This window comes from Cottoperca gobio, chromosome 10, assembly GCF_900634415.1.
Source record: "Cottoperca gobio chromosome 10, fCotGob3.1, whole genome shotgun sequence".
Lineage (NCBI taxonomy): Eukaryota > Metazoa > Chordata > Actinopteri > Perciformes > Bovichtidae > Cottoperca > Cottoperca gobio.
The window spans coordinates 8,344,415-8,370,574 of NC_041364.1; the positions used below are offsets into that span (position 1 = coordinate 8,344,415).

The 26,160-nt window shown below is 41.8% G+C and overlaps 1 protein-coding gene across 1 annotated transcript; it reads left to right on the forward strand.

The window, feature by feature from the left end:
- Window positions 1-88: 88 nt before the first annotated feature.
- Window positions 89-17,175, forward strand: vimr2 (vimentin-related 2). Its single transcript, XM_029441805.1, has 10 exons — window positions 89-304; window positions 1,120-1,276; window positions 2,272-2,430; window positions 2,628-2,747; window positions 6,159-6,254; window positions 8,572-8,703; window positions 10,823-10,954; window positions 13,322-13,432; window positions 13,666-13,790; window positions 16,219-17,175. Exons 1-10 carry the CDS (start codon window positions 195-197, stop codon window positions 16,259-16,261), a joined length of 1,185 nt encoding a protein of 394 aa, XP_029297665.1. The 5' UTR covers window positions 89-194; the 3' UTR covers window positions 16,262-17,175.
- The last annotated feature ends 8,985 nt before the right edge of the window (window positions 17,176-26,160 follow it).

Consider the following 26,160-nt stretch of genomic DNA (forward strand, 5'->3'; position numbering starts at 1 on the left):
GGGGCTCACTCTTCGGGTACATGGGAAATCGTTACCGGCTGATGTTCACGGTATATTTAGTCTACTCGGTGGCCGGTGAGAGATACTTCACCTCAGTGCTACATTCTCATTCCCTGTGAATATAAAACCCACCTCGGACCTGCGGCCACTTTTTCCCTGTTGTGTTGTAGCCCAGTGCGAACGCGTCTCAAGCCATGGCCATGCTCAGAGTGTCTTCTTACCGCAAGCTGTTTGAGGATAATGGCGGGAGTCAAAACGGAGGGTCGAGTACGCGGTGCGCAGGGCAGGACCGGGCCTCAGGCAGGTCAGTGTGGGGCTCTGTGTCAAGGTCGAATTCAGAATTTCATATGCACTTTTCCAATTTTAAGATATTGGGATGTTAGTGACAGGCTTGAGTGTTGTTCCACTTTAAAATATGTCACATTTAAGATGTCTTTGACCAGAAACAAATGTTTGGGTCCTAAAGTTCATGAATCTGGGTGTTGTGATTCTGAGAGTTTACATGTAGTTCGGTAGGTTTTCTTGAATGGTGATTATAAATGTACAGGAAAAAGAATTCTGATGATGCAAAGTCTGATCTAAATAGTTTGTTTCTCCTGACTTGATTGAAGAACAGGTGAAAACTAAATTTAATCTGAAATGGGTAGGGAAAATGTTATTTTTCTGAGTTACTTTTTTGTTTTCATCTTTATGTAACATTGTCATGTATTTCTTTTTGTTAGAAAACAAGGTTTGAGAAACAAAAAGTTTATGTTCCTGCCAAAACTTTGTTTTTCACCTGTATCGAAGTCATAGACACAGGAGAGAAAACACTTTAGATCAGACTGAAAATGGATCACCTGCATAGTTTTTCTCACTTGCCTCTCAGCGCTTGTGTACAAATGGCTTTTGTGCTTATGGAAATAATTACATCATAGTCCACGTTCATTTACCGTGACAGGCAGGGCTGAAAGCACTGAAGCATCTAAAGAATGTACTGTAATTAAACGTTTTGTCTTGCTTCCCTCTAAATATAAGTGTGAAAAGTCATTAACTATCCCTTAAGAAGGATCAAATGATCTCCCCTAGGATGTTTAAAAAATCCAGTCTTGTCTTTGGTACTTTGCGTCCTCCTCTCAGGGGTGCGGTCGTTGACAAGTGTGTGTGTGACTGTGAGTGTGACGAGTTAGACTTTGTAGCTGCGAAGTCGCTCAACAAGGAGGGTCTGAGCCGGTTTGTCCTGGACCGCAACGTCATCGCTGCCCTGAATGATCGCCTGGTCAGGCTTATTGAACTGGTGAGGACAAACTGCTCCCAATGACACATTTCCACTTTCCTCTGCTGTGTCATGCCTTTGTTCTTGGTAAATGAAGACCTGAATCTCTATATGTATACAATATATATTAGTAGTGGAAGAAGTATTAAGATCCATTACTTAAGTAAAGGTACTAATACCACACTGACAATACTACAAGTAAAAGTCCTGCATTCAAAACCTTTAAGTAAAAGTATGTAAGTATTATCAACAAAATGTATTTAAAAGTATGAAAAGTAAAAGTATTTATTGTGCAGTAAAATGTTCCCTGTCAGTATTTTACTATTATATATGATGTTTGGATTAATATTACTGCGGCATTCTTGTGTATGCTGCATTTTACTGCTGTTGATGTTTAAGGTTGTGTAATTGTTTAACTCCTTTATTATTGTTGCGTAGTTTAATCTGCAGAAATGCATCATATTCTATAAAACCAAATGTTCATGTGCTCAGAAAAACAGCTGTTTTCAGCTTTGTGAAGATGCATTTTCCAGCTGATCCCAGATGTTTTATGAATAGTTTATTTAGCACACATAAAGGAACACTTCATACTTCAGTTTATCACATTTAAAATCAGGGACGAAGAGGGTGTCGTACAGCTGTACAGTCTGCAGAGCTTCCTGAGACTCATTTGTGATATTTGGCTATATAAATATAACTAGATTCATTGATAAATAACATTTGATTGAATCAACACATCTGGAGATGGATCGTTTTCAAAGAACAAGAAGGAGATGAAAAGGTGTAATCTGTAAAGTGACTAAAGCTGTGAGACATGTAGTGGAGTAAAAAGTACAATATCTACCTCTGAGATGTAGCGGAGTAGAAGTATAAAATTGCATAAAATAGAAATACTCAAGTAAGGTACAAGTACCTCAAATTTGTACACAAGTACAGAACTTTAGTAATTGTACTTAGTTACATTCCACCACTCTGTATATATATATATATATGTATTCTGTCTCTGTGCCCTTTAGGCTCATTGTTTTGAGGAGGAGAACGAGTCTCTTGAATGTCAGATAGTTGAACTAGAGGAGAAGCTGAACAGTCGACGAGCCTCCTCCAGCATCAGCTCCACTGTGGCCGTGCCTGACTACAGTCTGGATGCAGTGGTGGAAAGACTGCGCAGGGAGAGGGTAACGTACTGCTGCTACAGCTGGGTGTGTCTGCTGCATGTTCCTCTTTTGTGTGACATTCCAACATTGGGATTTCTCATAGAGGGTCCATTGCACTTCACATCCCATCAATTTTACTTGAGTTTGCACAGTGACAGGCAGGCCTGATCTATAACCTTGTCAAGATCCATCACTGTCGTCACTGCGTCTCCCCGCAGGATGAGATTCTGTGTGACACCGAGGAGCTGCAGAAAGAGCTCGAGTGTCTGATGAAAGAGTACGAGAAGGCTGCACAGCACAGGGTCCTCCTCCAGCAGGACCGACTCGACGTTGCTGAGGTAAGAGTTGCAATAATAACAACAACGATAAAGTTAATTTGTACAACACCTATCAAAACCAGCGTTACAAAGTGCTTTACAACAAACACAAACAACTGACAAGTAAGTGGAAGTCAGTGCTGTAGCCAGGATTTAGAGTCACCCTACAAAGAATATAAAATGTACTACAAAATAATTATATTCAACCCTTTACATGGTCATGTTTTAGAATGGGTATATTTATGTGTAAGAGGCACTCCAGAAACACATTATCGAACTTCCATGAAGTTAGGGGACTTATTATTGTATTTCTTTAAGCAGGAAAGTGAGATTAAGATTTGCTTTTTGAAGGGAAACCTGTGCAAGACGGGCAGTGGCATAAATAGAAACACGTAGTTGCAGACGGAAAACACAAAGGGAGACAAAAAATTAAAGGGAACCAAAGATCGAGCATAGAGAACTCGCATTTAAAAAGAGAAATTTAAAACCATAAATTGGTCAATTTAAAGTTTTTGACATTTTAAGGAATCTCCCTGTAATTCTTTAATTTTGTAACCAGATTATTTCATTGAGTTTCAAGTGTTTCTGCAACATATTCCATGCAGAGGGAGCTGAACACACTAATTACCTTTTTCCAGAAAGCATAAATTAGTCACGAAAACGCAAAGAGTATTTTTTTGCGTGATGAAGACACAAAGGTTGTATGGGAGAAGCTGAGATAAACTCATTATTTTTGTCCCTAGTGTGGGTCCAGCTCCAAACACACTTGTTCCTACATTTCCCAGAATGCAACCTTTCTCTAGACCCTCAACGCCTGGTAAATTCCTATATATACTAAAACTCATTAAACCAATTAAGAAATGTTAAATTGTGTCACAGTGACTACTTGTACAACTTTATTCTTGTTCTGTGCTGTACATGATCAGCCCCTTTATTGTGCTGATGCACCTTCAGCACTAGATGGCAGTGTTGTCTCTCTCTGCTCCTCCTCCACCTCCTGGTGAATCAGCTGAAACTGCACAGCTGCTCCTCTGTAGCGCTACCCAATGGGTGTTGATCACCAGCAGTCATTCAGTCTGGGCTGATGGCCCACTGCAACCTGAGCCACCAACTTTTCCACATCACCCCCCCCACCCCGCCTCCCTCCCTCACACATGCCAGAGCCCATCTCCTCCCAGCCAGGCCAGATGTGAGGGAGGCTTTAATTTCTCCCTTACAGATGTAATGCAGGCTGTAATATGGTGCCGTAATGTTCCTGCTGGCTCAGTTCTGTGGTACTGAATTGGAAGCAGCTGCATGGTGACAAGAGTTGGTGGGAAATCGACTGGGAGGTAGAGGAAGAGCAGAGATGCGGAGGAGAGGAGCGAACACTGCACAGCTCAACCCACAGCGAGCTGCAGTTCTCTCAACATAATGAGAGACTGACAGTGATGAAACAAGGCATGTTTGGTCTGTTTTAAAGTATACTACTGACTATTATGGTGCTTCTCTCCTGCCAGTTCGGCTCCATTTTCAAGGCCCACAAATTTCCCCCCTCTTCACTGTCTCACAGGGGTGTTTTACATTTTGTGTCAGTAATGTTCTGCATCAGCAGACCGAGTTGGCGCAGTTGCACGAGTGAAATAATGTTCGTTTGTTTTTGTTAAATGAAGAAAAAAAACAAGCAAACAAATACTTAAATATAAACAATACAATGTTATATAAAGATGCATAAAAGAAAAAAAATCGGCACATAACAAAGCCCATCATCATTTGATACTAAATACTGTGTCCCATACATCCTCAACTATGAAGGATGTTGAATAAAATAATAGTCTTCCTACCCTTACATGTTATAGGCCGCTATATCCATGTTTTATATATCCCAGACCTGTTGAAATGTTCGTTTATTATCATTTAATCTATCTATCATCAATTCAAATGAAGCATTATCTGCCATCAGCTTAACCCAGTCAGTAAATTCTTGTTTGACTCTTCCAGTGGTGAAGGATAATTCTAGCTTCAGTGATGAAACCTGTCAGTGCTGAACCAAATTAGTTTAACAACATTCACCAGAATTAAAATACAATAATGGTGGATAAGTGGATGAATGATGAGGCCAAGTGCTCAGTCTGTTTCCTAGAGTAGTGCTGGGAACAGAACATGTTCTTCACGCACTCTTAGGCAGAACAAGGAGAGAAGTTATATTACAAGCCTTTATTTAGTCAGGCATGTCGGTTAAAACGCCCGCCAGTTTCGACCTCCCAGGGTCCTCATCAGGGCGGAAATATTTGTAGGGCAGGGCGGATTTTTGTATTGTTAGTGACGAATATATAAAGTTATGGAGAAAAACTTTCTTTCACATTGTTCAGTCATTGTTTCCGTTTTACGGCCTGCAGCTTTAATGTTCGCTCACCGCTCTCGACGGCGTCGCTTTCGCCCCAAAAACTCTCCGATAAATCAACTTTACACGACCAGCTGAGCACTTAGTAGCTAAAGAGCCAGATGTTTGCCTCTGTTGTTAGTGGCAACCCAAACAGAGCTAAAAGGAAAGTCAATATTGGACCTGATAAATCGGTGTACAGGAATACAACTCCACATTAATGCTAATGTCGCTAAAATTAGAGCTGCAAAGATTAGACCGCTAATCGATTAGTTGATCGTCAGAAATAATCGATTATCAGAAATAGTATTTTGATAATCATTTAATCGTTAAAAGTAATTTTTCATGCTAAAATGGATGTGTGTTGGACTGTATTTTCTGACTTTTTATAGACCAAACGACTAATCAATTAATATAGAAAATATTCTAAAGATGATAATGACAATAATCGTTCCAATGTGTTTGTCAAATGAACTTCATTAGGGGCTAATATCTCATTGTTGTGCTTGCAGCTTGTATATAACTCATGCTGGCACAGAATGTGAAGTTTCTCCCCAGCTGCTGGCAGATATTTGAACACAGGCAGCAGCAGGACTTCACTACTTTAGCTTACCGCTGTCCATCAAGGACTCTGCCACCCTCCGCAGCTCCACAACTTCACCACCAAACTCTCTCTGCATGTGTCCCAAAGTAAATGCATCCACCGACAGTAATTGCCTCCAACACAAATTAATCTGGTTCTTTAGAAAGAGTAGATGAGCTGAGAACCCCTGCTGGCGGATGGATTGGTGGACAGGGCTTTTGTGTCTAGTTAGCCTCCTTCTGATCTTCCTCCTCCTCCTCCTCCCCCTTCCTCTGCATTGCGGTGTCGACTTGCTGTTCTGTAAAACAGGTGGATGTGCTGATAGTTCTTGAAATGGTTGTTCAGGGTGGAAACAAAGCGTCTTTCCACTTTTCATCAACCTGTGGTGTGATTTACTGCAATAACTGCAGTGTTCCTCTCAGACACCTCCAGAAATGAAGTTGAACTTCTTTACTCGCTGCCTCTGTTAATTTGATTTTCTTTGCAGGAAGTCGATGCTGTGACAGCAGAGTGTTTGGCGCTGAGGGAGCAAGTGGCTATCTACGAGGAGCAGCTGGCCAACATGGAGGCCCAGCACACGACGGTGAGGGGTAGAGAGGAAATATAGCTGCAGTGTGATGAAACAGGAATTGTTTATATTCATGAAAATGACTCAAAATGTAGCACTTAGGTCAGACGGGAATGTTGGAGAAATGCCCAGAGCTGTGGTGACAAACACAGCTGTGATGACCCCAGTCACCTTGATGAAGAGCCAAAAGCATCCCTGTCAACAGCAACATATGGGGAGAGGCTTAAAACACATAATATGTAGCCTAGTGTATCGTACAACTAGTCGACATTAGGCCCTTGTTTAATATGTTGTGCTCATTTGAGTCCTTATTACGGTGTCTTAAAGGAATAGTTTGACATTTTTGGTAAATACGCTTTATTTGCTTTCTTTCTGAGAGTTAGATGAAGATCAGCACGACTCAAGTCTGTATGTTAAATATGGACGCTACAGTCAGCAGCCGGTTAGCTTAGCACAAAGACTGCAAAAACTAATCTAGCGTTCACAAATTAAAAGATTTTGTCTACTTTGTTTAATCCGTACAACAACCAAATTGTACATAAAATAATGGTTTTATGCTGGGTTATGTGCCGGATTATTTCTTGCAAGACTCCATGGAGTCACTGCTCCTGGTCAAGAAATAATCTGGCACGTAACCCAGCATAAAACCACAATTTGGAAGTCTTTGTGCTAAACTAAGCTAACATAGCCGTCTGCTGGCTGTAGCCTTACTGTGTTTTCAGACCATAGGCTCAGACACATCGTGAAGCAAATATTAGACGTGTCGCAAATGCATACAAATGCAAGTTCACGCAAGTTAAACGTGTTTCAATTTGAGTAATTGTGTATCACGTATCCCGGTGCTTCATGAATGTGCTTCACAAACGTACAAAGACGAGAGGAAAAGGGAGAAAGACTGGAATTCCTTGTGATGGTTTGAGATCAGTCAAGAGGGTTGGGGGTCATCTCTATTTTCCTAGGGTCTAAGGCCTAAGAGATTAGTAAAGTATATCTTCATAGTTCAGATTGCAAACAAATGAAGGGAGATAGATGATTCAAATACAGTTTGAATGGTATAAATCTGGCCAGCCACTGTGCAGATATCCAATGTCTGAGCCTGAAGGGGAAAACCGCATATTTGAGCAACATTTCAAAATTTGACCTCGAGAAACATGCATTGCTGAGAACATAAAACCTTTTGAAAGGTCTCGTTAATGTGTCATATTAAGAGGATATTAAGCTGGGGAACATAGATACGCTCCCCTGAGTTGTACACAAACACAGAGACAGGCAAGCTAGCTTACAGCTAACACTTGTACAGTACTTGTACTTGGCTGTTTGGAGCAACATCTGTCTGAAACCTCCATATATAACGGACAGATATGAGAGTGACATCTTCTCATGTTTCTCTTGGCAAGAAATCAAATGCACATATATCCCAAAAATGTCAAACTATTGCTTTTAAGATTGCAACCTTATCCAGTGCACATCATTACCTATATTACATCCACACACACCCTGCTCTCTCCACCTTCTACAATATTATCCACGTCACCAGGAGATGACAGACGTGCCCCAGTGTCAGATCACGAGGCTGTAGGCAGAGAGAGAGAGGCAGCTGAAGCAGGACCAACTCCATCACTCTGTGTTTTCCTCTGCAGAGCCGGGCCGCCCGGCGTTTAACACACTCCCTCTGGGACACGCTCGATAACTCCCAGTACGGGAAATGCAGCTGAATACCAAATGAAAACAGAAGTTCCCTTTGTTTTATTAACTGCTGTTATTATCAGCACTTCCAGATACCCCATAGTCCCCTGACAAATCGGCAGCCATGTCGTTATTTAGGTGGAGGGGAAAAGAGAAAAATATTAGATTGCCACTGCAGCTCTGTAACAGTTCATTTTCTCTGTAATGGATGTGGGGTTTTGTTTTACTGAAGGGGCAACATATTGGACACTGAAGACAAGTATGTTGAGGTCTTTGATGTGTGTGTAAATGCATGAAAATGTACACGCATGTGTTTCTATTAGAATAGGTCGAATGTAACTAAGTACATTTACTGTATTTAAGTATGTATTTGAGGAACTTGCACTTGACTATTTCAATTTCATGCCACTTTTACTGCACTATAACTTTATGTATTTGACAGTTTAAGTAATTATTGATTAGTTATAAGCAGCATTTTAATCTTGTAGCTGTCAAGGTGGGGCAAATTTGAACTACTTTAAGTCGTGCTTTGCAGTTTGATCAATAATAATGCATCATATTTTACAAAGGGATCACATGTTTTGGAGCTATGCAACATCTGAAGTAACCTTGTGACTATACTTTTGTATGGTGCATGTATGAGCAGGCAGCGGAGAGCATGTTGGATCGAGCTGAAGGGACTGCGAGAGCGGTGGCGGCTATTAAATTTGGCGCCCCTGACATCACTCGAGCCCTGGATGTAAAGAAGTACTACTGCCAGCTGGCTGAGAGCCTCCAGGTACAACACAAAACACATAAAACATGTCATTAAGTGGAAGCCTTTTGTGCCAGATACTTTGCAGTAGCTTGTCTGTGTACAACCGTAGGATCACAACAATGTTATGTCTGGCTTTAGTTGTCATTGAGCGACACTTGCGTGTGCATAATTGGCGTCAGACAAACCGCATACACACTAGTGGTAGAAATTCACTAAGTACATTTATCCACGTAATGTACTTAAGTACCATTTTATGGTACTTGTACTTTACCGGAGTGTTTCCATGTCATGCTACTTATACTACTACTTCACTACTTCAGAAATAATTAGTCTCCGTTATCTGACAGCTATGGATACGTGTAACTTTTCAGATCAAGATTTCACGTTAAAGAAAATGATAAGCTTGTAAAATACATTGGAAAGGATTAAACCAGAGTTTTCCAAACCTTTTTAACTTATTCCTCTTACAAAGGAACAATGAGTGGTTGGGGCTCTCATGTCTACAGTCAGGACAAATCATATACAAATCTTTGACCATAATATAAATAAATTTGCCATAATATAATCAAATGAATGTGTGTTTCCTAATAACACAAGCTATAAACAGCCGGTGGATTCATTTGCTTGTTTTACAAGTTTTAAAGATAAACCCCTTGAGATGAACCATCTTGTTTTCGAGGGGGTCCCAACACACAACACATACAAAAATGAATAACAAGAAACAAAACAACATAACAGTAACAGAAAATGTCACTTTACGTTGCACTTTGTCACATTTAGTTTTTATAGATCCACCAACTTTCAAAGTCCAATAAATGAATAAACTTGTCACAGAATTCTGTTTGTTCTTCTCTCCCATTAATCATCTAAAGACACTTCACTTTTATCTTGTGACCCTTTGGAGGGGGTCGACCTCTAAGTGTGGCAACCACAGGACTAAACTACTTAACTGTAAAGAAACCAAACCAATTAAACCTTGAACAAGCTACTGCAGTAAAATGCCACTTACACTTTTATGCATCAGTATTAATAATCTAATAATGTCGTATATGATAATATATCAGTGATAGTGGCCATTGCCCTGCAGAACAATTACTTTTATGTTTAATTCTTTAAGTGCACGTCGTTTCTGGTAGTTCTGTAATTTTACTTTTCTGGGAGTTTTACTTGGAGAATTTAAGTAAAAGGATCCGAGTACTTTTTCCTCCAGAGGCTGCCATCCTCATCCTCCTACTGACCGCTGATCTCCTTCTCGCTCTCCCTCTGAAACGTCTCGGTCAGGTCCAGATGTAAATCTCGACTTTCACAAATCACACAACGATACTCCCACTTGTTTTCTTTCCCTCTTAACACAACACCGGGGGAGAACTTGAGAATCAGAGGTGCAGAACTGGACCCCGAACAGCATGCCTTTGTCTACCTGTCTGTGCGTGTCTGTGTGTGCGTGTGTGTGTTGTGCAAGCGAAGACGTGCTGCATTGGGGTCAGACTTTAGCTCCGGTGGGTCTGACCCCCTCTGGGGCGAGGATGTCTGCCCGGTTCAGAGGTCAGGGCTGTAATCAGACTGCTGGCCGCCTTCCCAGGCTCCTCAGCAGCAATGAAGTGGACGCTGGCGTGTGTGTGTGTGTGTCCTTCATTTAGAGGCAGGCTGAAGGGTATACAGCATATTTATATATTCGTGTGTCTGTCGAGATGCGTAGGTGTGTTTTTTGTTCCCCCTAAATCCCGTCTTTTCTCTCTCCCTCCTTCTCGATCTCTTCTTTTGCCAGCTGGACACCGTCTTGTCTGAGCCTGGCCTCGATTACGAGACGCAATTGTCTCGATGCTAAAAAATGATTGCTATTGGGTTTGAACAGTAATGGTGATTGCTGGCTGACTCCCACACACCTGTGCACCCTCATGGTGCTCGTTTCGGCTGCATTTGTTCCATCTAATCAGGAATGTGCTGGAGAGGTTTAACCATCAGCCGGTATGAGAGGCTCTGATTGCTCTCTGCTCCCCTGTCAGAGTGCACTTAACTGTCCAAAAGAAAGCGCTGTCCTCCACGGTCCTGTGCATTTGCAGACTCAAACTGAAAGGTCAGAACTTTCACAACGGCACCTATTCTTCTTCTTCTTCTTCTTCTTCTTCTGTCTTTGCAGTTCGAGTGTGGTGCAGCCTCCTCCGCTGTGGTTCGCCGTGGGGATGGAAAACAACTGGAAGTGGGAGGAGCTGGAGGGTCAAGAGTCAAAGACCAGTCAAAGATAACTGATGCCAGTGAGCTGAAGATGCTGGTGAGTAGACTAACTGCTCACTAACTGCTCACAGTTTTTACCCAACTCGCACAGAAAAGTTCAACTTCATTAAGGTTTATTTGGTTTACCAAGACTTTGAGAGTCCACTGCTAACGCACACCTTGTGAATCTCTCTGCAGACCTCTGCATTGCCGCCTTGTGTTACCTTGAATTTGTGAAAACAGAACAGAAATGAGAAGAGCATCAATCTTCTCATCCAGCTCTTGGCAAGAAAGTGAATCGGCACATTTCCTAAAACGTTGCTTTAACTAATAGTCCTCATTAAACTTGTTGACAGTGTGTTGTAAGGATTATCCAGAGTAATGGGGACATCGTAGTATAAAGTATAAATCTCAACTGATAAATATAAAACCAAAACTGGCTGCATGGCTGCTTCCTGTGACTGTTTACACGTTATTTAAATCCTTCAGTTACTGCCAACTGATTCAGATCTTCCCATAACACTTTCCCACCTCCTTCCTGACAGAAAAAAGAGGAGTTTTACAAACCACAACTGGCTGTGCGTCTGCCTTCAGCTCCTAAATCAGACATAATGGTGAAAATGAATGGTTTCCCACAGCAGGCGAAGGGAGTGTAGAGCAGCTGAGTGACAGCAGAGCAACAGTGTGGGAGATCCTGCTGACCAGAGTGTTTACTCTGCGGACACTTTCAGCGGGAGATGTGAGGGGCTCGGCTTCAGCTCAGACAGGATTTATTGCCCTCCATGTCCTCAGTTATTAAGTACAGTCTTTCAGAGCGCCTGCAGCGTCATAAACGTCTTAAAACTTGACACACACACACACACACACACACACACACACAGACTGGAGACTTGCTCTGCAAATAAACCATCATCGGATGTTTCTCATCCAACCAGCAGAAAAATGAAAGCTTTGAATGAAACTGCAAAGTGAGGCATCAATAAAGAGACCAAACAGGAAGTTATGACTCAGGTAAAATCACCAGGTAACTCCAGACACTTCCTACACATCCTTCACTTTAGTCTCTGTAACATCCATCAGTGGTCAGACCACAGCTGACACCTAACCACATCTGTAACAAACGTGGTGGTTTGCTTCTCATTACTGTGGCTCTACCTCCAGCTCTTTAAATAAACACGGAGCCTCTGTAACCACAGCAGAGCTCTCCCAACATCATCTACTTTTCTCTAACATGCAGCACACAGTTTTGCTCAATCCAGCCTGACGGATGAACAGCACGGCTTGATCTGCTCTGTTTCCTCTCTCGCCGCTGATGAATGCCTCGGGTCTGGTTTCTCACTGAGACACAACATGGCCAAACAAACAGATTGCAGTGAAATCAGCCCCAACGTAGAAATGTATATAATAGAGCAGGCACTGATGGGCTTGTACGCCACTAGTCGCACACGGCCCAGAACTCACTCATCATGCCAGGGAGAACGCAGGAGTGTGGGAGGGAGGGACTCGACCAGGTTTGGGAGTCATCACCAGGGTCTTCCTCTGCTCACATGATCTCGCTGAAAGACGAGCACGGCCGCCTGGATCCCCATCTGGCTGAGACGGCTAATTGTTCAATTTCTGTGATTGCTGTAATTACTCACGGCAGGACGTCACAGCCTACAACACGGGAGCGGTGGGGGGGTGAAGGTAGAAGTAAAAGAACCTGTTTCATCTGTGGTGGAGTTGATTGGCATACTTAATTCTTGATTCGTTAGAGCTGAATTTCTATCCATCTATTTGTATCTATTCTATTTCTAGTTTCGATCAAATGACTGTAAGTTGATTGCTCGTGGTGACAAACCCTCAGAGAATTATCCAATCTCTCATTTAGCTCATTGTTTTGTTTTTACGACCAACAAATTCTGCCCTCATCATCCCTGTTTTCAGCAACAGTCATGAGCTGTTAGCAAGCAGGAGCTTTGAGATAATTGCTAACGCCACCATACCAATATGAATATCTTTATTGTCATTGTACATCGAGATTCAGTGTGCTGTAGCAATCTACATAGAAAAAAAAAGGATAACCATGAAATTAAATGACATAACAATTCTAATGAGCTGATGTCATGTATCTTGGTTGAGCATGTTAGCACGCAAACATGGCCAATTAGCACAAAACACCAAGCTGATGGGAATTACATCAGTTCGGCAGGTATGTGGTTATAAATTCCTGCTCAGCATCAAACGGCAGACAGACAGAGTTAGCGACCAGCTGGCAAAGAAAGTCGAATATCCAACATCTAGAAGATGGTGGCCATAAACAAGACGATGACCGTGAAGGGAACATCGAGATATAAACTGTAACACATTATTACTGACAAAATAACTTAAGTCGAAATCTTTGTGAGAATATTTTAAATTAATAACCTGTGCTGTATTTCTGCAGATTGCAGAGCTACGAAAGGAGCTCGCTGAGCTCGCGAAGTGTAACGAGGAGCTGGAGGATGAGGTTGAGATGAAGAAGGCTGCGTACATGGACCAGATTGCTGAGTTGAAGGTTTGAGAGTGGACTGATTAACGATTAATTATAGGCTGGAAAGGACCAGTAATTCTGTCATTTAATCTCAACTGTGTGTGTGTGTGTGTGTGTGTGTGTGTGTGTGTGTGTGTGTGTGTGTGTGTGTGTGTGTGTGTGTGTGTGTGTGTGTGTGTGTGTGTGTGTGTGTGTGTGTGTGTGTGTGTGTGTGTGTGTGTGTGTGTGTGTGTGTGTGTGTGTGTGTGTGTGCGCAGGGTACTATAGATGGACTGCGGCACCAGGCGGCTGACTTCCAGGTGCAGATGAATGAGCAGTGTGAAGACTACAAGGAGCTGCTCAGTGAGAAGATGGCCAGAGACATGGAAATTAGTGCCTACAGGTCTGCTGTCATAAATCTGATCACATTTCTTATTGCTTTTTCTCTATAGGATCCAAACGCCGTCTTTTGTTATTGTTTTGACTGAGAGACCCTTAGTGGCAGAAAATGACACATTGTGCATTTAAAGAAAAATGCTATAGCGGCTCAGTGTACGAGTCCTGATGCAATCAGAGCTGCCGTGTGTACAGCTCTTACAGTGATCATCCATTCCTCCACAACTCTCATTCCCCACTTAAATAGAGGTGCAGGTTGTTATTCTTAAATAAAACCCCTAACATTTTTAAAGCACACTTTATGTATATGTAGAAGATGAGGAGACTTGTGAGGTCTGACTGTTAGCGAGGCTGTCGATCAACAGTGTGACAGTGAACCAGCACTCTGCGGCAGAGACGACAGCCATGTCCTCCAGCATGTCTGCTGGAGGATTTCATTCCAACGAAAACACTGCTCCAGGTGGTTTCACTGATTAGTTTGTCTTCGCCTGTTAAAGGTGTCATGAAATCAACTGCTGTAGTTTCTGATTGCAATTAAAATCTTCCCTGAACATGTATTGTAGATTCCCATCTTAGAGGTAGGGGGTCAAATGGAAACCGACGCCCCCTACGGTGCCACGCATTATTTAAACCTGTGGAGGAGAATGAACTGTTAGGGGGGGAAAAAGCACATAATAACCCCGGGATGATTGATTAGATTTAGATTATCTCGATGCTCTGTTTGACATTCTTTACATACTGTATGAGCAAATCACGACTGGCATGTGAAAACACGTAGAAATGTGCAAATGACGTGTCCATTGTCACCATGTTTTCCTTTGTAAGCGTCACTGTGAATACCGCAAGTATTTCTGCAAGATCCTGTCCAATACTGTCTCATATGATGTCACCTGGACATCCACATTGTCCATAAGAAGATATTTGTGCAAACAAAGGGCTGACATCACCGGTCACAGGAAACGTCTCCTGAATATGATGCAGTTTCCTGTACGTGACCTTGAAGACGTTTCATGCCATTCCCTCCTTCCACTGAGGTTGTTTGACCATCTGCCATCCTGGTATGTGGACTGACGCACTTTAGCCATTTCATCCTGCTGCCACGGACTTCCTCCCGGTCTGTCCATCCCAGATCCGACTGCCTCTGACCCCCAGAGGGCCCCGCTGCAGACCTGAGCTGAGACCCTCACAATGCCTCATTAGAATGGGCAAAGAGGACCTCACACTGTCAGCGCTGTGTGCTGGGCCACTGCCAGCTCTTCTCCACGCCAGCCTGTTAATGTCAGCCCTCCCCTTACGCACATTTCCAAATTCACCACAGTTTTAATTTCCTCTCGTTACCTAACAGACTGTCCCAAAGACTTTTAAGGCACGCAGTCGACACCAACTTTTTCTTCCCCTTCCCTTTTTATTTTTATTTACTGGATGTTTTGTCATCCGTGATTAAAACCATGAATAAGAAATGTTTATTCTCTTTGTGCCGTGGCAAACTGTCTGCACAACAGACCCTAATGACCCCAGGCTGCCATTACCGGGTGGCTTATCGCCTGTGAAAGCATCTCAAAGCAGTTTAGGCAGATGCTCGCTGCTTTTGTTCACTGCTAATGTGAACCATATTACACTGTAATTCATTCTGCTTTTCATTGCTGCTGCATGACTCAGCAACAAGTAGCTCAACAGGGGACAAGATCCTTTTTAGTTAAGTGCAGTGGATGACTGTAGTGCAGGTCCTGTCTTAAAGCTGCAATAATCAATATTTTTTAATTAACAATGAATAAAATGACTTCCCTCAGCGCTACTACTGATCTTAATAGCATCTTTCAGTTCATTGTTTTGTTTTTCTGTCCTGCACCTTTACTGCTGTGGTTCACTCTCGCCTCCGTCATCAACAGCGTTTCCAGATGTAGCAGGCAGCTGTTTTCAGTGAAAGCCCCAAACAGCAGATAGACACAATTAGCAGAAAGCTGGTGAACATAGTGGCGCATTTATTTACAAATAGGTTGATTTATCTTTGTTAATAATATGTTGGATTCAATATTTGGAAAACATTAGAAAACAATAATTTGGCGTAACTCTGAGGACCCCTTAAGGGTCATGGACCTCCTGTTGAAGACCCTTGTTCTCTGCTCTCTTCAAAGCCTCCAGACACCATGGACAAACATTCATTTTACCTCGCAGAACACGGGAGTTGCTGGTTGTGTGACTTTGGTGATTATGAACTAACCCTTTAAATTGCCAAAGTCACAAAATAACAATTACTAACTTACCGATCGAGGCAGCAGTAGACCAGCAACTCGCATGTTCTGCGATCCGACTGTTTCTACTGTTTTTGTCAATGGAGTCTGGGGGCTTTGATGAAGCTCGATTAATTGCAAAGTTCTTTCTACCTGTCAGTACTTCACCTCTACTTTTTGTGTTAATGTATTCCTCTGATTCAGGAGTCTGGTGGAGGAAGAGGAGGAGAGGCTGTGTGACCTGTGACTTGAAGCCGGAGAGTCAGACTGGCAGGCTGGATGCTTCCCCCTCACATGGATTAGAAAATAAGAAAAACGTGAAAAAACAAGCCTAAACCAGCACTAGGATGAAGCTTAAGGTACCAACGCAGCAATTTAAGCAGAACTTATCATGACAGATTAATGCCGTCTGGAGGCCTAAGCCGGGCCATTGATAACAGGTCTCTGGCAGATGACCCCGAGACTTCAAGAAAGATGGAGCTGTCTAAAAGAGGTGGGAGGACGGGGAGCCGTGCGATGATTGTGTATCCATTCAGTGTCTGGCAGGGATTTTTCCTTAAGTGGTTTTATCTTTACCAGCTCACTGACATGATTCATAAATGTTTTGTCCACTCTTTGTTCAACGAGTCCCACACAGACACACAGACACACAAGTTAAACTGCGCGGCTCCGTGAAGTCATTCCCCCTCTGATATCACCTCGTCCATCACTCAAACTTTGTCTGATTATTGGCTCTTAACCCTTGACCCCTTCACTGTTAACAAACATATTGCCAGCTCTCCGTTTGGTAACTAAAAGCATCCCGCCTTCCCTTTTGCTTTTACAGTCATGCATTTGTGTTTCGTTTTGCGTATAACTGCAGGGCACTGTTTGCTTTTCAAATGGTTCATGAAGTTATTGTTATTTCTGCAGTTCTTACAAAAAGAGCACCTGGATGTTTCAACAAGTAAAACCTGCGTGATTCATTATTTCTCCTTTTGAAAAGCAATGTCCCATGTTGCTGTCGTTTCAGAAATAAGCATTTGGTAATACATTCCTCTGTAATGTTTTCCTTATTTCATACACGACTTTCAAGCTGTCTGTGATAAATCATTTTTAGTTCACGCTTCTGCCCGAGCATCACAATGTGCTTTAGATTTAAATTAAATAAAACCAGTTGCTTGAGAGATCACCCCGTACTTTGTGATTTCTTTTGTTAAAATCTCTGTTTCATGAGCACTGCTTGTGAATCTCTGGGCTTAAGACGCTCCCCACACTGTAAAACTATACAGATAGAGCAGAGTGATTTATGTTCAGTGATCCTTCTTTCATTCATCTTCATGTTCAGAGTGAGATTTGAACATTCCCAGCTATTAACGATCTGAAAGGCTTGTTAGCTCTGCCATAAAGATGAAAAATGCTGCTAATAACGGATCAGATAAGATTAGCCACACTCAGTGAACTTGTGGTGATGAGGAGTCGGCCTCTGTAATAATTGAGTTCAGTGTCTGGAGAAGAGGCAGGGAACGGGTGGACACGGTGACTTGTTTAATTGTCCCAACATGAAACATGGCCGGCTCAGGAGGAAGCCGCTGCGTCTGTTTTCTCAGGGCCGCAGAGCTCAATCAAGATCTCAGAGGAGACGAGACGAGACGTTGTTTCCCCTCATTGCTCTCCTCTATATCTCTCAAATAAAAAGCCAACGAACCATCAAGTGTTCCTGATCTCATGGCACGGCTCTGTAAATACGGAAACATCTAAGAAAATATTCTTCCTCTAAGAGTCGTGTTTGTTCCACTTCTATATTCTCTGCACTGCCTCGTGTGGAATGAAAATCTGGTCGGTAGGTTTTCATTAATCTTGCTGACAAACAATCACACCGAGAACATTACCTCCTTAGCGGAGGAAACGATAAATATCCAAAAGCATTTCATAGCTCGTAAAGGGGTTAATTTTCACTCCACAGAAGTGATAAAGCAGCATAACTATACAATATAACTTAAAAAAAATACTAGAGGGCTCTGTGAGGCTTTGGACACATTTTACTGGACATGCTAACATGCTAACAAAATACTGACGTAGCAGGTATAATGTTTCCCATCTTTACCATCTTAGCTTAGCGTGCTAGCAGGCTAACATTAGCTAATTAGCGCAACACAAAATGCAGCTGAGGCTAGTTTTGCATCTAAACCATAGTATTTGACAAATTTACATTTGACCTTTTTACTACTATTATTTGAGAGCGGAACATGAATATCTGAATCATCCTGTAAGTGTTGAGACATTTCACTCAAAACCACAAGAATCAACCTCCTGGTGGAGCTAAACGAAAAGTCAAGGGATCACAAAAGTCTTCTGGATTCATCCTCTGGGGAACATGCATTTCTGAACCAATTTCATGACCAATCAATTCAATAGTTGTTGAGATATTTCAGTCTGGACCAAAGTGATGGACCGACTGACATCTCTGGATAAAAATACAAAGCATCAATATTGAAGCGCCAGCCAAAGGAAAACATTGATTCTCATAATGACAACAAAGAGTTCAATAATCTAGTGAACGTCTACAAGACATTATAAGAAAGACTTTAGAAAATAGGAAATGCTCTAAATTAAATCAAACCACAGCACCCTTAGAAAAGCCTAAATAATAGTTTTATATTAACACAAAATAAATAACAAAACAGGCTTTTATCCTATGAGGCAAATCAACAAACAGATGGCTTTGTACAAAAGCAAAAACTTTGAAATGACTCGGGTTAATTCCAGCTGCTTCTTTTCTAACACAATTAAGTATTTCAAAGACTTGATGTTTGTGAGTATGGTGACCTCTGTGCTCCTCCGTATTCCTTTGCCCTCATCACACGTCCTTGACAACTGAGAAAAATGCGCGTTAACCCCTCAAAGCTGGCCGGTGACACCGAGCGGCCTGGGGCAGGACTCTGTTCCTTGAAGCCGGACAATTTGATTTGAAGGCGGAGATTTTCAAAGCTGAGTCATGGCTCAGTGGTCAGTCAGTGGCTTGGCCTTTTCATCCCCCTTTTTCTCTTTCTTTTTTTTGCCTCAATGGTGTCTATGGTTGAAGGGGGGGGGGGGGGGGTTGAGAAAACAGCCAAACCTGCCCAACACCAACAAACAAAGAAGTCACTGCTGGGAATAAAGCACAGTTCCTCTGGGTAACGTTTGCTGTGAGATTGAATTCTTTATGATGGTTTGGTCGTGCTGAAAGAAACCATTTCACACATGTGCTCTGGATATAACATGCCATTAACTTCACATGGTGCAGGAATGTCTTTACATTAAGAGTGGCAGGGCCAAGCTGATAAATTATGACATCTGAGTCCACATATCTTCAATCTGCAGCAGAGGAATCAGATTAGGCCTGAGGTAACGGTGGTTCGAGGTCAGCTTGTATGACTCAGCTCAGCTGTCACCTACACATAGGTATCCCCAAAATGCTCTTTTCCCCCTTCAGGTTCACCCAGACAAATAAACACTGTCCTCAGTGAGGACAAAAGTAATTTTTTTAAGTCTCTTCATGGCAGCTTGGACGTAATGAACCAAGCTGGTGTTTAGAAAGCAAATAAATAAGAGAGGACGAGGTTGAATCAAGGAAGAAAATAAGAACAGTAAAAATATACAAAGGAGGGAGAGCTATTGAGAATGTATTTCCTTAACTAGAGGGGAACAAATAATAAATTATGGGGCCCCTCTCCCTCGAGGCAGGACTGGCACGCCTGAGGGTTGAAGGAAGTGGGCATCCCTCTCTTTTTATAGGGGTCGTGGACAGGCTTCCTCTGTGGGAGCATCTCAGAGTCCTGAGAGAAAACTCCTCAACGGAATGTTTACACACAAACACACACACACACACACAGCTCTCCACACACACACACAGCTCTCCACACACACACACACACACACACACACACACACACACACACACACAGCTCTCCACACACACACAGCTCTCCACACACACAGTTTAAACGCCATGCAATGCTGGATGAAGATGGTGGTAGTGTGACTGCATAACCCCCATGTCCCCCCATCATGTCATCGCTCTAGCTTCTCCTCATATCAACAGTCCCACTTGGCGTGTATAGCTGAGACACTGCTGACAGCCGTGACCCCACGTTTACCCCAAACGCCCCCTCGTGTCTTTTCCCAAAGCAGGTGGCAAACACCCCCTAACACCAGGCTCTCCATCTTGATCCGACATCTAATATGAAATTGTGATACCTTTTTACTTCTTGGGAAACACTTTGTGATGAGGAAATAAAGTAGGGTAGCCTTTTCTTTTTATTTCCCCAAACTCCACACACAGTGGGTTAGTCACGGCCGAAGTTGATAAAAGTTTTCCTTTTGTCCCAAAGTGTTCAATTAATCAACTTCACAGGACGCGCTGGATGGAAGCGGATAAAAGTCTGGGCTGCAGGAACACGAGAGAAAAACAGGCAGGATTTGTATTCTGCTGCAGTGTCTTTCATCCCCATTAAACGATGTTAGCATCTTTTTAAGCAGAGTGACTTTATTGTCAGCTTAGGGCTTACACCGATCCAACCATTTGCTGTATTGGATTCTTGGCAGATGGCCTGCGTGGATCTTGGCCACCCTTGAATTTAGTTCTCATGTTAAGCTTCATTTGTCAGTAAATGGGCTGCACCCTGCACTTACCCCACACACAGGAACCTATGCCTTGTGATGTTGTAATGGTTTCTTATCAGTTAGGAAAAAAAATCATACAACATAGTTGCTGCTGCAAGAGGTCCTCCCACCTGCTGCAGCACTTAACCTGATTATTCTTCTGGAATTTCTACGTTGATAGATGGCGTACTGTGATACGTAGACAGTGTATATAAATACAGTATAAGGATGCATTTGATTGAATTATAATGTATACAGTGATTTCTCAAGTATAAGAGAGTGAATAACACACACGTGCATTTGCAGACCACCAGAAGGGCCTTCCATTTAACATAAAGTGCTACAATATACCAAATCTTATTTATGATTGATTAAACATGCATTCAGTTATTTTTGCCCACTCAACAGCCTGTAAATAAAAAAACAGGGCATTTTATCAACTTAAGGTCGTGGTTCGACTGGCGCTCTTTTAATTATATAATCCTGTTGCGTTCTCTTCCTCTGCCTTTTCGACTGGAGAAGTAGCTCCATCTACTGCTTATCTCGCCGAACCAATTCCTAATAATCACATAATAGGTGGCGGATGGAAACAAGCATTCATTTGTATTTTCTTTTGCCAATTTTCTCGAAATTCAGTTAAACTGTGCGATACATTTGGATGTAAACCTTGCTTTTGTCCGTGCAGAGCTGAACGTCGCTTTCACAGATCGGAGAGGGTTTTTTTCTGTGTCACTTCGAGCAATACCTTTTACATTACGCATGGTCATTTGATCCTTTGTTTATATGAAAATATTGATTGTTGCAGCTTTAAATCAATAACAAGGTCATGTTTTGCTTGGGAAATTTCCGAGTCAATGAAAGCATTTATTCCCGTTTCCACCCGTTGACTTATTTGAGCCCATAACCGATTCCTCTTCCTGTGCCTCTGAGGACTTGGAGCCAGAGCACCAGTAGTCCAAACTATCATAATTTGTGCTGGGAATAAGAAATCACATGTGTCACAGTTTATGTCGGCAGTCGTAGCCCGGAGCAATGGCTGGTTTAGAATTTGGAACAAACTACGAAATCATTTTCTTTGCACAGCAGTCATTCATCTTTTTTCCCAGACACCCAGACATCTCAGGCCTGCTTCCTCTCAAACTGACGTGACCGGCAGGTAAGCAACCTTTTCCATTCTTGGATCACATATAGGTTTTTTAAATTATATTTTAACATACATTAAAATGTAATCTGCTTGTACGTTGACATGATTTCCACATCTTGAAGTTGAATCTGTGTTTTATTTGCCAAAAACCTTTCAGTGTCATGTAAAGGACAACAGCGTATGCAGTGGGGGAATGTAACTAAGTACGTTTACTCAAGTTTTTTGAGGTACTTTACTTGTCTTCTCATTTCCTTCCATTTTATTTTAGGCAAATATTGTACTTTTTACTCCACTATATTTATTTGTTACTTTGAAGGTTCAGATTAATAATACAAAATAATAATTATAGGTTAAGATACATGTTTTATGTAAATTAACCAGCTACCTTTAATACTTTTACTTTTGGTATGTAAATTATATTTTGATGCTAATACTTTTGTACTTATACATACAATTTTGAATGCAGGATTTATACTTGTGACAGAGTATTTCTATACTGTGGTATTATTACTTTTACTTATCTGATTACGTCTTCCACCTCTGAACGTACGGACCAAACTGAGATTACATTGTGATGTTAAATACGTTATCCACCAATTAAATCTTGTAATTGTCTCCCGCATTATCTACATATAGGACAGCTCAAATAATCCTAATCTTTGTTCTACTCCAACTCTGAAGCAGGCTCTTTGTTCAGCTGTCTCCTGAAACCTTTCTTCATAAGTGACCATTAAATGGATGGTTGAGTGTTCATCCACCACTGAGCCTCGGAAGACCTTCTACGGGGCTGCTGCGCCCTTGCCGTCTCACCTCAGAGGCTCAGCAGAGGACCTGTCAGGCCTGCGATGTTTTACAGCTCAGTTTGCAGACAAAACACCTCACAACCAAATCCCCTCAACAACATCTGCTGCCAATTTAGTCGAGGCATTCCTGCAGTCTGTGCTGTTTAATATTCACAGGAGTTAGGATCTGCTGGGACAGGGGTGGACGGTGGGGAGGGGTGTGGTGGGGGACCAGCTTCTACAAGCCTTTGGTCCACGGTCCAGACACAGTGAAAAATGAGGGGTTAACAAAGAGTGAGCTGGAGCAGGGGTGGGTTAACTGGGCTAATTTGCGGGGATAATAGTGCTGCTCATGGAAGGCCTTTGGGGAGCAGCAGTGTGGAACACAGACCTGATGGTGCAACCACACAGGAAGTTTACAACATGGCCAAAAATGTATTTAATCATCAAACAAGCAGCGAGGCGCTGGCGGCATGACCAGAGCCAGCAGCCATCCTGAAGATGAAGACAAATGTTTGGACAAGGGGCCAGACAGAGCACCAGATATACACCTCCAAGATTTCTGAGCGTTGATTTTATTGGCCAGCTCCAAGCATAACATGTCAAAGGTGCACATTTTCTTCTACTTTTGCCAGTAGCCTTGAGCCAGATGTTAACATTATAGAGTACATTATATATATTTTTAATTATTCTCATGTGAGTTCCTAAAAATATGAACAATAAACTTGGACGCGCTGCAACTTTTATAGGAAATTACTTGTGAATGGTAGAACTAAAAAACAGTCTTTTATTAGCAGTAATCAAAATATCCTGCGTACATAACAGCACATATGTGCAGCCTGACTGACTTTAGAGAGAGTAATAACCCAGTTAATTGATAATTAGACTCATGGCCTCCTTAAATATGGCCACACAAGGTCCTTGTGAATTTTTATAGCTGTATCCCAGCCGCTGCTAACAATAGAAACAAAATAAATTCAAACCAGTTTCCTCCTTTTAATCCAAGTTTATCTCTTTTATTTCTATGAGAAAATATATTTTGGTATGCTTTTAGGATATACAATACTTTGCAGAGACGGAAACCTTAAGATGCAATAATACACAGAACTTAAAATACTGAAGTTCAACCGTATTTGTTTCAGTAGGATGTTGTTTTCATTTGTGGGAATATTTACTTTTCATCCCGGGCAGAAGCTCGCTCGTTGTTTTGGGGTGAAATGGTCATTTATGTCAAAATAAATTCTGTCTATATTTTGCAGTACTCGTTCCCACCCCGTGGAGAGGATGGTATTTCAGCGGTTTGTCTAATGACTCTCTGAAAGGGTGATGTGGATCGTGCGACACCTCCGCTGCTCCCTCACTAAAGGACACCCCTCGCCATGGCAACTGCATAAACATCTGTCTCCCCATTCAAGGGAAGGTCTGGAGGGAATATACAAGGCTGCAATTTATTATATATAAGAAGAGACCCAGCCTGTGTGTGTACGTCCATAATGCTGCTTAGTGGACCAAGAGAGCTACATGTGATAAGGAGGACATCATATTTGATATGTGCAGCATGCCCTGTGAGCAGTGTTGCTCCACATGTGTAATGGCAGGAGGGATAAATATAGTGCTGTATACTGAAAAGTGGAACATATGCTCATTCGCTTCCAGTCTTTATGGTAAGCTAAGTTAACCAGCTGCTAGTTAGCGAATAAGCATATTTCTCACTTTTTATTATTATTTTATTATTTTTTAATGTTAAAGATGCCGGCCAGATAATTCACCATTCTAAAATGTTTACTGTCTTTTTTTATTCACGTGTATATACAAATAAACTGAACTAAACTAAATTCAGATTGATGTTTATTACCCTTTATTAATGCCTTACTAACTTCCAAATTTACGGTTATTATAAAGTGGGAAATACCTTAAATAGATTAGACAATCTGGTAACCAAAACGTTGTTTATTATAATAGTTCATGACTAATCTATAAAGATAAAGTGACACATTTATTAACCTCTTTATGAACTGACTTTATTACACTGACTTAAAATCGAACTGACGTTTGTTACTTTATTTGAAAATCATCGTCTATGTTATCGTGTTTTCATCCAGTGGCCAGGAATTTAAACAGTGCAGACATTTCATGTAACGTTCAGGATCCTGTCTGTTGTGTGAAAACACATTTCAGGGATCTGTTGATACATGGCATCCAAGAGCCGTCCACACTCTGAACATGCTTTACATTCCCACCTCATGCCATGCATCACATCCAAGAGCAATCGGCTCGATGTTGACAGAGTCCGTAAACATTCTTCGTATGCGAAGAGTTTGCTCGTGCTGAAAATGAAATAGGGTGATGGAAATGCATGCAGTGGCCTCGTTTATAAAAAATTAATTAAAAAAAGACTTATGGCCAAACACCATTAACTATGTAGGTAGTGCAATTGAGGTGCATGACCTAACAATATAGAGTATTTCTGTTCCACACATGCAGTGTTTGTTGCACAATGCTACAGATGAACATAACTGTGTTCATATGCTGTAAAGTCTTGTTAAGATCAATAACATCCCAAACACAATTAAAGTTGTTTTTGCTTGGCAGAGTTGAGGTAAAAGTATTTTTCTAACCATAAATGGAAAGTCATTGTGATTGCCTGTTGTTATAAAAAACAATTGAGTTACACATGAGCATTAATGTGCTGAAAAACAAACACTGGTTGGTTAAAGCCACAGCCAATCTTTATCTCCAAGCCTCGGTTGCTGTTGGCTCGTGCTTCCATACATTATCTGGACTGTAAATGAAGCATATCTAATGGGGAAATAACAGATATCAAGGTTGAGCATAGAGCTGCTTTGTTTTTCAAGAGACGCTGACTGAGTTGAAGAGCCAGAGGTTTGTTCGGACGTCCCTTTTGTTGCCCTTTGAGTTGCGTTGTTGGCACACGGTGAAAGGTCTGTGGAGAGCTGCCAGCGGCTGAAGTCATTATTGTGTTTCTAGAAAACTGTGACCACAAAGTTACTTTCACTGAATCAGACACACTAGATGAACAATGCAACAATGCTACTGTGGTTTGGACTGGAGTTGTTACTGAGGCTTGGAAACTATATTTAGACCATTTGCAGCAGTTTATGCTTTTCATACAGTAGAAGACTTTGAGAATACTTTTAAAAGACCAAAGTCTGACTCTTTCACATCTAAAGACAATGTATCACATAGTTTTAGCTACATATTATTGCAAAGATGGGGATCTTGCAGGTTCACTATTTGCAAGATTGCAACTAGATTCATTTTGAGATCCTTTCCCATCCTGTTCAATTTACAGGAGAAAGGCTGAGTCTTTACTGCAGGGACCTGGATTTTAATCCGACCAGCGGCCCTCTGCTGCATGTCGTCCCCTCTCTCCCCCTTTACGGTCTGTTTTTCCTCTCTATATATTAAAGACAGGAAGTTCAAAAAAATATCTTTAAAAAGAGATGCACTTTTTTCTCTCCATTTTCTCCTCCTTTTCCACAGTCCAAGAGAACCGAGACTTGTTCACGTCCTTGCGACTCCCCAGAGTCCCCTCCATGTTTTTATATATATATATTTTTAATTATCTTTACATCC

Bases quoted from the DNA above. Each gene is read 5' to 3' on its own strand.
- vimr2 (XM_029441805.1), top strand. From the start codon at position 195: ATGGCCATGCTCAGAGTGTCTTCTTACCGCAAGCTGTTTGAGGATAAT. The intron at 2,431-2,627 runs GTAACGTACTGC...GTCTCCCCGCAG, and splicing joins AAAGACTGCGCAGGGAGAGG to GATGAGATTCTGTGTGACAC. The intron at 10,955-13,321 runs GTGAGTAGACTA...GTATTTCTGCAG, and splicing joins CCAGTGAGCTGAAGATGCTG to ATTGCAGAGCTACGAAAGGA.